Source organism: Lissotriton helveticus, chromosome 5_1 (genome assembly GCF_964261635.1).
Source record: "Lissotriton helveticus chromosome 5_1, aLisHel1.1, whole genome shotgun sequence".
Lineage (NCBI taxonomy): Eukaryota > Metazoa > Chordata > Amphibia > Caudata > Salamandridae > Lissotriton > Lissotriton helveticus.
In genome coordinates, this window is record NC_136065.1 from 1,057,558,203 (window position 1) to 1,057,573,006 (window position 14,804).

The window sequence follows — 14,804 nt, forward strand, 5'->3', positions numbered from 1 at the left end:
AATAAATCCTGGAATATTGAGAAGCTTGAGTACAGTAGGTACCACCTTATCACCATAAAGGGTTGGACCTATTATCACAGAGGTTAAAATACCCTTTCTAAGGAAAAGGGGCTCTATTTAATTATATGATCCGAAATAGTTCCTTGGTAATGTGCAGCTTCTTTTTTCAAAGCAAACATATGTAAAGGAATTCATGTAACTCTAGCTTGCAGCCCTCATCTTAGCCCTAATGCGGTCACTACTCTTTTCCCTACCCCTCGCCCTAACTCAGAATCTGCACTGGCACTAGTATGTACAAAGCAGAAGCGCATTTAGTCTACTTAGTTCGATTAGTACTGTTGCATCCTAGCACTGAGCGCAGCCTTAGGGAAATATTTATAACTTTGGCTTTGTACAACAAACCTGAATAAAAGTCTCCCAAAAAAGTATGTTGACGACACAAAGTTTCATGTTCAAAAGTGCTGTTTACTTTGGTAAAGAAGCGAGAAAAATTGCATTTTCCATTGAAATTACGACATGGAATTCCTGGGAAGTAAGAATACAACTGCTGCCATTGTGTTCAGTCTCCCCCTCCAGGGCTCTAGTTCCCAATGCCTTTGGGGCAAACAATACAGCCATAACCAACAGGAACAAAGCACAGTAAATAGCTTCAGCAATGCCCTTCACCCTGGCACCTTGCCCCAGTGAAAATTAGGCATGACCTGCTGTTGTGCCCAGTAATAGTTTGGCACAGTCTGTAGTCTTCCAGGATGCCCTGTTATCAGCATTTGACCTCAGTACCCCTAGAATCTGCAGCCATGCCTTGCAGGCGGTAGATAGATGGTGCAATGTTTGTCCATACTATGTTAACAATACCCCCTTGCATCAGTACTAGCTAGGAATTGAGCAAGCCGAGTCACCAGGGATTTAATTGTTGATGTCATGTATCACTTAATTGGCAAAGGTCAGGATTTTTTAAAGATTATGGATCTTATTTATGAGCCCCTGGGTCACTTTTGCGCAGCTGGTGCATCACTTTTTGTGACGCACCAGTGGCGTAAAAAATGTGCCTTGTTGCACCATATTTACACAGCGACGCATCTACGTAGATGCGTCACTTTGTAAACCCTTGCGCCACATTATACCTGTGCCAGGTACAATGTATGCAGGGGGGGCATTCCCACGCAAGTAAGTCTCGTAGAAGTGACGCAGTGAAATCTATAAGATTTCACTGCGCCACTTCTAGGACGCAAAAGCGTCAATATCTTACGCCTGCCTCATGGCAGGTGTAAGACTGACTTAGGCACATTTCACATGGGACTTGTCCATGTGTAATGACCCATTGCTGGAATTGCGTCACTTTTGTGACACACTCCAGCAATGCGTAATTTTTGCACCTACAGACACGTCAGAAATACTGACGTATCTGTAACTCTTTGCGACATTATGCGTCATACTGTAAATAAGACGCATCATTGGTGTCGCAAGGAGGGCGCAATGAAAAATGAAGCATCGCTGTTTTCTCGCAACGATGCGTCACTTTTCATAAATGAGGCCCATTGATCATAAACACAAACCACTAGTAGAGGGTCCTAGGGCATCTTTTCAGACCTTGCATGGACACAGCCCCCAACAGAATGCTTAGCAAACAACAAGTGCCCATGGGTCTAAAATGAAAAAAACATAATATGACATGAACCTTCAAAATAAACCCAGCGTGAAAATATTTAGGGTGTAAATACTAAGACAAGATACCCCTTGATAATAAAGGATACCCATCAGTAGCTGTCCGGTACCGCCCTATTCATCATTTGGGCTTCCTCATACCATGGGACTTACAAGTTCACCCATAAGGACTATGTCTTAGAGTGAACAGGGTTGAGTGAGATCCGGGTATCTGATGATTTGTAGCTACCGATTTGCAGTGCAAGAAGAAGATAGGAAAATGTGTGTGGTTAAAATTGGAGAACATGAGAGAAATTAACAAGTTTAATGGTGTCCCTCAGTTGTCCAAAATGTAAAAACAGTGCAAGAAATAGCAGTTTAAACAAATATCTGCAACTGGAGGTTATAAGGTCAACATGTTTCAGCAGAATAATGGACACGAGTGTCCTCTGCCTTCGTCAGGACCTTAAGAAATATTTCTGCTACTGCAAAAAGGTGAAAAAATAATAAAGAAAATTAATCAAGAACCATTTCACCTGGATTTCTAGGTGTTTCTGGTATCACCTCCTGTCAGTGGATCACTTGTAAGAGATGATGTTGATTGCATGTCATAGAAAAGAACACAAAAGACAAAGAACACTGTCGATATCTTTGTAAAGTAACATCCAAAAATAGCTTTAATGTTACCAGGTCAGTGTCATTAACACATCAATGGACGACCCCAAGTATTCACAACAGGGTTGAATTGTCCTGCTTACCTATTGAGCATGAGGGTGTGGCTTCACCTCACCTGGCTGCGGCTCAGGCGAATGGAGCACCGCTCTAAAAAACAGAAAGAAGGTATGGACTTCGCAAGTATCTCCAAACCTGCTTCTCGTACCTAGTATGTGGATATTATCAAGGGGTATCTTGTCTCAGTAATTACACCCTAAATATTTTCACGCTGGGTTTATTTTGAAGGTTCATGTCATATTAAGGTTTTTTCATTTTAGACCCATGGGCACTTGTTGTTTGCTAAGCCCATTGACCATAACCATAACTTCACTTTATTAGACGTTTTTAATGAATAATCTGTATATCACAGAGTAAGGTATTACCACTCTGTACTTATGGTTAATTTGTTTTTTTCATACGCGATGTGTTCTTTTTTATCTGTGATAATTTTGAACATTTAACTGAATGTGCATAAAACGTTGACAAAAGATAGCACCTACACAATAGGTTTAATACTGGAACTTTTCATGCAGATTGGTCGAGGGGAAGCAGTTGGCGTTTCCCATTCCAATTCCCATCGTCATATTTGCACAACTCCAAAGCAACCGCTGAATGGATTTCAACCAATTTTAGAGCATGTAGTAAGCGAGAGCCCAGTGAGATTTGAAAATAACTAAGCAATTTTTCGATTATGAATTAAATTAAACATTCATACCATGGGCTTTGGCTCCACCCATAGCAGTATTACCCTCTCACGTCATACTATTATCTATTTGGTGTTTCTTTCCACCTCCCATGGAGTGCTTCAACTACAAAGCATGAGGGACCTAAATGCATCATATAAAGAAAAAACTTTTTTGGTTTTCTCTTTTTCACTGCAGCACTCTGTTTTTAATGTTTTAGCCAGCACTCAAATGCAAGCTAGATCTAATGGCTTTGACAAGGCTTGTTTTAAAGATAATGATCAGTTGTCCACTATACAAACTGCCCATAAAATGACCACAGCTTACATCTTGGTGCAAACCCCAATGTGACTAGACTGGAGATGAAGGTCATCGAGGCAGATGTGGTGCAGACACCATTTGCAGTAGTAGTGCCAGTGCAATCTTCGCATGCAAGAATGATGCACGGCCTGCCCCCATGGGAGCTCCCGCGTGGGTGCGGTGACGTCCCCATTGACCATAGGGAGTTGTTGGCACGTGACAGAGATGGGCAGCAGAGCTCCTGCTACGCAGGGGGTGTTGAGTCTGGAAGTTTATTTTGGTTTTAAAAGGACCTGCTGCCGCATACCTGGCCTCCAGAAGTTTCCAGGCAACGATAAAAATGTCAAGATAACTTCGGTGATTGATGTTCTTCCTGGAAGAAGAGCAGAATTTTGTGTAGGTGAGGTTTTGACTGATCATAAAGTAGCACAGAGGTTTAAGACACCTGCTGCAATGACATGTACCATCGATCACAAAGTGCATATAATGTAAATAGGTCAGCGGGTTACTGCTTTTCTAAGATACATCATTTTGTTACTTGCAGTTTATAAGTTAAAATCATAGTATAGAACAGTGAATTATCAACTGTCAAAAAAGAACTGCATGCACACTGCATAGTGTAGATTAGAGCATAGATTAATGTTGCAAAAAGGGTTCATTTGGGTAGAAAACGATTCGTATTAGGGAAGAGGAACCCCAACTATGGTGTTCCATTTTCTGTTCTGAGGTTGTGCTTCTCCAGACCATGCACTCTAAACTATACTTCCTACCAGTATGGATGACGTGTGACTCCTACACCTTGTAGTCCTCGGCCTTATGTAACATTTCCTATGCACTGATTTACACATATATGATTCATTGTCTCTGTGTAAGGTGTGTGTGAGGCAGTGCTCTGACACCCTACACTGGTATGGGTGATGCTATATACATAATTAAATTATTTTGAAAGAGAGTGGTTGTGGAGACTTGAGGGGCACTGTTAAAAGGTGGTGTGAGGGAATCCATGGTGGAGGTGGTAACCATTTCCACCATGGATGGGGAGTGCAGCAACAAACATTGTTGCATCTGGCGCCCCAGCACTAAATTGGCCCTGTATGCAGAGATAGAGTGGTAGAAACAAATGGGCAGTGAAAGAGGGGGTGTCTGCTTTTTCCACATCAGGCTTTTTCTTACTAGGAATTAAGTTTGGGGGACAATATTTTGTCAACAGGAAAGGCTGTTTGGGTGTTCACTGGCTTGTGCAGCATTTGTGTGCTTCAGTACCTTCCTGGAATCAGTGGTAAAATCTGTAGCAGGTTAAGAGCAAGTGATCCATTATTTAGAAGACTTACTGATTGTGGGGAGGGCAGAGAGCAATGGAAAATATACACGGCTGATGGCAGTGATGCAGCATGTGGCTTGCCTTGATCCAGGCATTCCTGGGGATCTAACTGGACTCTGTAGCTATAGTTTCCATATTACCCAGGAGCCAGCAGAGTTGCAGGGACTGATGCAGAAGAAGTTGACAAGGGACAAATGCGAGTTGAGGAAGGTAAAGCGTTTTGCGACACCTACATTTTGCCTTTAGAGTGGTTCTACCAGCCAGGGTGTTCTGTAGATGCTTAGCTGTGTCCACGGGGGCTTCTAAACGCCACCACAGAGTACTGATCATTGAGGAGTGAGGAGGGAATTACATACCTGGTGCATATGTTTTATGAGTACAATGAAGTAATGATGTGGCTATCCCCTGGCCTGTATAAGTGGGATGTCAGGATTTTCTCAGATGCATTGGAGGCAGGATGATTTGGAATGAACTAGAGCAGAAAATATTGTGCAGAGCAGGGGCGGCTGATTGAAAACTACTCCATTGCGTTCTTGGAACTTTTTCCACTACTGCTTTCTTTGGATCTTTTTAGGGGAGAGTTGGCCTATAGGAGAGGGATGTTCATGTTTGATAACCATGCAGTGGTGAGTGTGATCAGTAAGATGACAGCAGCTAACCAATGAGTGTTATGACTACTGAATGTGAGATGCCTGAAGCTGAATATTTTGCAGAATTATTGTTAAGAACTAGTACTGACCATGCTGTGGGAAGTAGGTGGACGAGAGCAAGACTTTTGGCAGAAAGTTTACTGGCAGCATCCATGAGGACAACATTCAGCAGGTAGGGATGGAGTTTGTGTGAAGTTTAACCAAAAGGAAAAAGTGTGACAGCGTTGGCATGGAATGGCAACGGGAGAATGTGGTGCAATTTGTAGTGAAGATGGTGGAGAAAGGACTTTTCTCAATAGCATAGCAGGGTTGTTAGCAGGCGTATACATTTATGGAAAATGTTTTTGGACATATGAATCAAAACGTGGAATTTGTGTCACAGATATCGGAAGACAGGTGTAGGAAGAGGAGACTGACAAAGGACAGTAGACAATTCAATTACACTGTCCTTGTAAGTAAAAGGAAATCCCCCAAGACTAAAACACTGCGGGTGGACGACACCCAAGGAAGTACTCGTCAAGTAAGGAAACTGTGGGGAAGGGAACCATTACCCGAGACACCACCCCTCCTGTGAGGAACACATGGTAAGAGAAGTGTAACAACTAGTGTAATATGGGATTATTACCCAAGAACATATGCAGCATGAGAAAACAACACGGGTGCAACACAGTGTGGCAAACTCACACAATACGTAAACGTGAAGCACAGGATGACTTACACACACAACATGATGACATAAAAGGAGTATGAGGCGCATGGCAACTTACACACAACACAACAATATGAGGCACAGGGTGACTTGCACACAACATGACTAAGTGAAGCACATGGCGACTTACACACAACATGACAACATGAAGCGCGAGGCGAATTACACACAACTTGACAACGTGAGGCACAGGGCTACTTACACAAAATGGCAAGGTAAGGCGCGTGGCGGCTTACACACAACATGATGCAAAACGAGGTGGTGGGTCCTAACACCCAAAAAAACACCCGAAAAGTAAAGAAGTATCAAACATACGCAAATGGGGAAAAACACCCCATAAAACAAACAGCGTAAGGGTTAACGACAAAAAGTAGAGAGGAAAATTACATGCAAATGGGGCTAAAACCCATACCAAACTTGGCAAAGGAATAAAGCCTTAAGCCAACAGCTAGAGTCGAGGTACAAAGTCTTAGCAAAACTGTACCAAGAATGTAAAGAGGGGACATGGGACAGAGACCCACTCCTATCCCTTAGGCTGGGATACAATGTCAAAAAGAAGAACGTAAGAGATCTAATGACAACAAAACCTGTAAAACCATGCCGGTGGGCGATCTCCCACCCGAGTTGTGCTAGAAATAAAAACATAACTCAAAAGGTTGAAGGTGAAGAACATTTTCAAGACCCTTCCAAGGAACAATTATCAACAAGCTGTAAACCATACAAACACTACAACTATGAAATGTCTAGCTGCAAAGACTTAAAGACTCTCTGCGTGAAACTGACTTAAGTGAAGTCTTAAGATTTAAGAGACGACATTGAGGCAGACTGTTTTTAAAATAACTAGAGAACGTTGGGTACTCTTCTCTCACAGAAGCACTGCCTGAATTTGGAAATGGAATTAAGTTTTAAACAAAGATTACCAGGCGAGCCCGAGGGCGAGTCTTCGAGTCTCTTCACAACCATAAGAACAAAATGTACAAGGATACCCTCACCCTAGCAGACGTGGCGTGTGAAAGTGCTGCAAGCCGAAAGATGAGACCACTCCGATGCAGTCCAATACAAAAAAGACTGTGCACTAAATCGTGTAGCAGAAGCAGCAACGTTATAGGACACCTCCATAAACGAATATATGATAATACACCGCTAACGTTTTCCACTCATGGCATTACCACGCGAATTTTACTTCGCATGCGTCTTTATCACGCAGCATTTTCCAACGCACGATTATACACCGCAAAAATTACGTTACTTAACCTCTTACGTCCTGTACATAATGATACTGATAGGCTAAAAAAATAATTTCCAAACTGCCGAACAAAGCAAAATATCGATGTTTATAACAAACCAATACTACAGATTACCTTTCTTTTTTAAATCTTTTAATTTACATTGCGCTTTAATTATATTTTTTTATGTATAAACATTGGATCCTTATCTCACCTCTCCACGCCTTTCACCAGCTGCCCTTCACGGAAACGAGCGTCAAAACACGTTTTGAAAAATAAAGATAGGACTACTATAATGACGTACACGCCACGTCGCTGGGGTGGTCTTTTCTTGATCGTCAGAGGCACTTAATATCGTTTTTTTTCTCAGTTTTCTTCTTTTTTTTTTTCAATCCGCTTGTTTGTTTTGGGAGGAGACCCCCCCATCCCCCCCAAGCCCCCTTTTTTTATAGTTCCTTTTTCTTAATGATGAACACGCAGGACGAAAGAACGAAGACTGGAAGGAAAGAACATTGCGTGGTAAAGACGGTCGTGGAATGCACCCGCGTTGAAAAGACGTTTTCGTGGTAAGTGAACCGTAGTAAACATCACGCGTGGTAAAGACTTCGTAGTAAATGATGTTTCCCCCATAAACAAGTCAAACTCGTGGTTGGCAAAAAAAAAAAAACAGACACCAACATAACAGTATTCTAGAATGAGACAGCCAACCCCAAGATGGCCACACGTACGTGACGCTAAGCCGCATGGCTCACGGCGCGTCCACGCATGCAGGCGTCCAGATGCGGCCAAAGACTTGGAAGAAGCCATGTCATCATAGAAGATCCCACACAGAAACTTCAGGTAAGGTCGGGTGTGCTGTTTGTGAATCGCGCCTCAGTCTTTTGAACCGCAGCACTGTGGTTAACTAACGCCCACAGTCTGGATGTCTCAGCGGACACCACCAATGACAGACAAAAAGGTGGTGAACCTCTTGGCTCACAAAACACAACAGCTGTGATACAGTTCATGGGTTCCAAACGCTGCCAAAACAAATTGTCACCACTGCTACAGGTACAGAGCTGGAACAGTGCAACGGGCACAGTGACATGTTGAAATGGTTGCCAGAACAAAAATTTGCGCTGTGCCATGGCGATCCTGTGTTACACTTAGTTTATAATCGCAAACGTTATGTGCAGTCACTCGAGGACTCGACAATAGAGGGCTTTCAGAATAGAGTCCCACTGCCACAATGTAAAGTAAAACACCAATTCCTCTCTTTCCTTCTGAACAGACACTCCTCCTCAAATCTTGATGCAGAGCACGTGCCAAAACACTGAATGTGCACCTCGATAGAAAGCTTTTAGTCTGCCTTTTGAACTATGAGCTGTGGTTTTCAGACATCCACTCAATGTAAAACTGTCTATGCGATGTGGCAGGAAAACACACATGTCGCATTGTGTTTTGAACAACACTTACACACAAACATAAAGTACCTTTTCAGTGAGATGAATGCAGCATGTCCAGGCTGGGCAAAGGCCGTCCGTTGTCAAGGACACTGGTTTGGCTGGCTTGCCTGATGCTCCATATAAGACGCTCTTAAATTTGTTAGACTTGATTTAATTTGTCTTGGTTCTCTTGTTTCTTGTATGTTCTTGTATTCTGTAGTTTCTTTTAGTTTCTCTTGGTATCTGTACCATCCTTAAAGACGCTTGAGTAATCCCATCCTCGTCGCCAAAATGTAGTGGGCTGGCCCCACGTATTCAGAAGACATAGTAGACATAGTCGTTTATTAAGTCCATAAGAAGAATATATATAGGGCCCCACCAGGAGCAGCCTGCTAGCTGCTCAGCCCATCTTCCAACTGGCAACACTCACACCAGACACCCAAGCATTCCACTCATGTCAATCACACCAGCATTCTACACAGAACACCCACACTGGATGAGCAGCTAGGGACAAGGTGAAAGGGAACATTACAGCATAACATGAGAATACTACAGATTGGCTTAAGAGGATTTTGTTATATCAAAGATTAGGCTTATTGGAGTGAGCAGCTCAGCCCAAGGGTGTATGTTGAGCACTCTGCTTGCTTCCAACTAACAGTATTTTCCACACTCACAGGAGTGCGACCAATAGTCCTCCCAGCATCTGCTGGCACGTGCACCCATCTTCACTGCAACACTTGTATGTCCTGGCACCTCAGAGTCATCTAGTTCAGTTGTGGTGTGTATGTAGGGCTTTAAGTGGGCCGGGTCTGTCTGGGTATGAGCACGGCAGTTATTTTCAGGGGGCCTCGAAACGGGTCTCTATCAGGCTCTATTTTCAGGCCTCGCAAAGGAAGTCCGTTGCTAAAAGTCCGAATTTTGGCATCACAAAGTGGTGGATGGAAATGTTTGACTTAGTCTGACCCACCGGTGAAGGTAAGACGTGTGCATTTTAGATTGTCATCTATGAAGCGGCTCAATTCATGGGACAGAGGAACGAGCACGAAATGGGGAGAGCATGGGCTAATTTGCAGAGATATGGCACAGAGAAACAAGGACCTGAGGAACCTACGAACTGCAGGCTGGGACTTTGAGAGAAAGGGATGCGTAGAAGAAATTCTTCAAAGAGAAGCAAGCAAGGACGGAAAGGGAAAGAAAAACACTAAGAAAATGCAACAGCAGCTGAGATGAAAGGAGATTTGAAACTTAGGAGCAGAGCCGATGCTGGGCATGGGCAGTGTGGGCAGCTGCCCATGGCCCCGCAGCTGTCTAACTGCGATGGGGCCCCCCACAAGTCCATCAACCTTTTGAAATGGTGCCATTGTGCGAGACCCAAGGCGCCCCCCCCCCCCCACCTGGGCCAGGCTGCCATAGACTGAAAGGGCAATATGACACTGCATCCCTTTCAGCTGTTGCAGACTGGGCAGGGCTGGGTTTCTGGCGATGGCGGTGATCAGCCCAATTGCCACATCTTCATGATAACAGTGGTCAGGCAGATGCTTGAACTGGCGTGAGGTGTGAAGTGAGCCCTGCTCCTGCATGAATGAAACGCAGATCATCCTGCAGGGATCACAACAAAAACATAGAGTGACCTCACGTCACAATAGGCGCTGCTCCTTCCATTGAAGGGAAAGGGAAAGAGCAGAAATGGAGAGAGGCAGGGCTTTAAGTGGTCCGGGTCTGAGCATCTGCAGTTATTTTCAGGGGGCCTCGAAATGGGTCTCTATCGGGCTCTATTTTCGGGCCTCACAGAGGTAGTCCGTTTTCTTTTTTTTCTTGCACCAAACTTATTTTGCTCTAGCTAGAATTGCCAGGCTAGATCCTGAGGCCGCTGACCTTTGTGCACGCTGTAGATCCTTTCAGCAAGATTTTTATCATATGATGCGGGACTGTGGGGAAGTATCACAGTTTTGGATAGAAAGTCCTCTCTTTAATAAAGAGTAAAGCTTTGTTTGTTGGGTAAGTTACGTAGAACTAAGGATAATAAAAAAACGTGTAATTTCATAGATTTAGCGCCTTATTTTTGGTAAGATTGCGATCCTGCAACCAGCCTCCAAACACACACAGTTGCACCAGAGTACTCCACAAGTCTTTAAAAGACCATTTGCTTGTTAATGAGGGTTTGGTTTTTTTCATCCCTTTGTAGAGCCCCTGCAGCCCCACTCTGCCTATTGCTTGAATTATTAGCCCTCCACCCGCAATGTTTTTTTTAACCCCCCTCCTCGAAATTTGGCTCTACATGCGCCTCTGGGGAGGGTGTATGGCGTTATCCATACATATCTTTATTTAGACCACGTCCCTACTTGGATAGGCCACACCCTTTTAAGAGGTTTACCCCGCCCCTTTTAGAGCACCCCCAGTTTTTTATTCTCACTTAAAGCCCCGTGTGTATGCCGATGTGAAGGTTCCTTTCTGCACTTATTTGACAGTTCAGCATATTTTTCCATACTTCACGTCACGGTTTGTATATGCATAATGAAGTTTGATTATTTGCAAAATTATCACGTGAAGGATCTGCGCATAATTTTACTACACTTTAAGAAATGTCTGGTTGCTTCAGATTTTGCAGCTGGGTGAAAAAACGTAATGCTGAGAAATTAATCACCACACGTATTCTAGTTATTCTTAATCAGTCTATTTAATGGTCAAAAACCACTACACTGTAAATTAGGTCACGAATGGATTACGTAATGTATTTTTTCACATTTTTAGAATGATCGAAATTGTTATGAGTTCCCATATTTGAGTGTGTTTTCTTGTATTGCATTTCACAGGGCTGGAAATATTTGCATGTTTATCAGCAACGGCAACATGGGGAATGCGGTGAATAAAACCTATTATTCTTTCAACGACACGGTGAACAACGTGAACATTTTTCTCACGTCAGTCCAGAAGGTACGTTCCTCGTATCTATGGGGATCAATAGATTTACAACATGCGTGTGTTCGCTAGATTGCACGCCTTGGAACAGGAATGAATGGCGCCAATTTGTCTCACAATCGATTGTGGCGGGAATTCTCTTTGTTAGACGAACGTTTCATTTTTTAAAGAGTCTCTTCACTGGTTCTATGATATATATCTAAGGTCCTGAATCCAAATGTAACATCTATACATATGAATAGACTTATGTTTTGATGCTAGATTGTCGTGAATTTTCTGGAAGTATTGCAAGCTATTAGCAACCTGAATTTTGGCTACTAAAGAACAAGATTACAATAAGCGACACAGATTTGAGAACAAGATACTTAGAAAATATAATCAAGAAAAAGAAAGGAAAGAGAAACCTTTCTAGCATTTGGTTAGAACAGGCATTGGCAAAGCCAACAGGACTAGTTTTGTTGATTTATTGGCTTTGCCAAGCCTTTCTGCCGATATTATGCAGCATCTGCAAAACAAAGAATGAAAAAAATAAAAAGCCGCAATGATGCAATCGATGCTGGTAACTTCATCATTCTGTATGCATACACATGTGTGATAATGTATGAGTGCGCTTGCATGATAACGCATGTGAAGATATCCCTGATGACACATGCATGCGCCTGTCTACAGAATGACACAATCATCATATTTTTTTATTCACGAGTATTTATTATTATTTGATTTTTTTAAATTATTATTATTCACGATTTAAAATGGCAGACGCTATTTGATCTGAAAATAAATAAAAAATGAAATTTTCTATTACCAAAAGCACTTTGAGCTATTCAGGGCAGTCCAATTGTAAATGGCAGCCGCCAAGCCCTCCAATAAATACATGAATACATTTTCAATGGACTGTGAGGATGGAGGAAGAACAGATGGGTCAGAACAATGGGGAGCGAGTGGTGGGTGAGAGAGCAATGGAGGTGCATAAAAAAGTTTTTTCTGTACTGCCTAGTGGCACAGCAGCAAATGACAGCTGCTGGGCCCTCTGAAACTGAAACTGTAAACATTGTTTAAGGACCGCGGTGGATAGGAGAGTAACAGAAGAGCAGGTTGGGAGGGGTGAATGAGAAGAAATTGTAGAATGAGTATTTGTGGGAGGGGGAGCGGCACAAGGGAGAAGCAAAAAAACATTTGCACTCTCATGAAGTGCTTAATGAAAAAGAAAAAAGTAGTTCACTGCATGTGAGCAGTGCAAAGATACAAGTCAGACAAGCAAAAGCATAGTTAAGAAACTATGGTCCAGGGCAGGGACAAACACAATAGGAGGAAGGCAAATCATCGAATTAGAGTGATAATAAAGCTAACCAATGATAAGCAATAGGCGGGTTCTAAGTACACTGTGGGGCGGATTTACAAGAAACTTATGCTTCTGTACAGATGTGGTACAAAAGGGGTGGTGATGGACGGAGCATCCGAACCAATCAAACACTCACACCCAGTCAAAAGATCTGGGTTGAATCCATCACCGTTCTTTAGCCCACTCTGCCACCCCAGTTCAGACATGGCTATATGCAAATCAGTCTGACCCTGTGCCTCATGGGAACAGTCCAGCCCGAACTGCCAAGCCATGCCTTCCCTGGACCGGAAACAAGCTTCCGAGGACCGGTTTCTGGCATTACAGCCGTCTTCAGCCCGGCTTGCTTGAATCCAGTGGCAAAGTGAGCAAGGGACTCGCGTCTGAGCATACCCTGCCACACTTATGACGGCCAGAAGCGGTACAAAAGGGGGTGGTGATGGACGGAGCATCCGAACCAATCAAACACTCACACCCAGTCAAAAGATCTGAGTTGAATCCATCACCGTTCTTTAGCCCACTCTGCCACCCCAGTTCAGACATGGCTATATGCAAATCAGTCTGACCCTGTGCCTCATGGGAACAGTCCAGCCCGAACTGCCAAGCCATGCCTTCCCTGGACCGGAAACAAGCTTCCGAGGACCGGTTTCTGGCATTACAGCCGTCTTCAGCCCGGCTTGCTTGAATCGATTACATACGCTCTGTCCTAAAGATGATCTCAAGTCATTGAAATTGAAACACCATTGACCCCCTACAACAAGGAACTACTTGCATTTTTATAAGTTGTCAATTAGGAGTTTCCACCTTATGTTGTCAATGCGATGTATATATTTTAAAGTCACCCTCACTCACCACATCACGCTTGCTGTCACTTTTATGTGAGCACCTTGACTATTTTTGCATTTTATTGAAAATAAATAACATGTGTTATTTAATTTGAGTGTGTCCCTGGTAACCTACTTCCTTGCTGCTCCCTGTGGCATTAATTACCATATATGTCCACTTTAATTGAGGCATAATGATCTATTTCAAATGCAATTTTCGTGTCTACTTTGGACCACATTGGCCACTTATGTTATGTTATGTTATGTTATCTGGATTTATTAAGCGCACAGATGCCCCAGCAAAGGGGCGTCCTGGCGCTAGTACAGAACAAAAGAAAAACCGGACAAAGGTGAGAGACAAAACACAACACAGCAAAACTAAGAAGCTAAGGGGAAAAGAAACGTTTTGACAGCCTTCCTAAAAGCAAGGAGCCCGTCGATGGCACGAATATGGACAGGCAGGGAATTCCATAGTTTGGCGGCAAGGACTCGAAAAGAGCATCCGCCAATCCTGGATCTCTTAAAGCGAGGCACTATGGTCAGGTGGAGAACAGAGGACCTCAGAGAGCGAGCTGGAACGTAGGGGGAGATAAGATGCTCCAGAATCTGAGGAGATGACAATTTGAGTATTTTAAATGTCAGAGTCAATGATTTAAACATTATTCTCTGTGCCACCGGGAGCCAGTGGAGATTATGAATGGTTTTCCTAGCTGAACAGAATTTGGGTAAGCCAACCAGAGCCCTGGCGGCAGCGTTCTGGACGCGTTGGAGACGGGAGAGTTCAGCCTGATTGACTCCAAGAAAAAGAGAACTAGCATAATCTAATTTAGACAAGATCATGGCTTGCACAATGAGTTGTCGAGTGGGAGCGTTGAAGTATTTGAAAGTGGACCGAAGTTGACGCAAAATCCCAAAACATGCTGCAGCAATCTTTTTAGTATGGGTGGAAAAACTCAGTTGGGAGTCAAACCATACCCCAAGATTTTTAACTTCAGTGACAGGGGTAGGAGTAGGACCGAGCTCATGCGGCCACCAGTTATCGCCCCACAGA

The 14,804-nt window shown here is 43.4% G+C and overlaps 1 protein-coding gene across 3 annotated transcripts in view; it reads left to right on the plus strand.

Annotated features, from left to right (window-relative positions):
• The window catches only part of LOC144755103 (prominin-1-A-like), a 499,448-nt gene that overhangs the window by 321,960 nt on the left and 162,684 nt on the right, over positions 1 to 14,804 (plus strand). For all 3 annotated transcript variants that reach the window (XR_013594841.1, XR_013594842.1, XM_078643612.1), the window contains exon 5: positions 11,485 to 11,605. Coding sequence is in view for 1 of the 3 variants with exons in the window: in XM_078643612.1 (XP_078499738.1) it covers positions 11,485 to 11,605 (121 nt within the window). In the remaining 2 variants the exon portion in view is untranslated. The remainder of the gene's footprint in view (positions 1 to 11,484; positions 11,606 to 14,804) is intronic.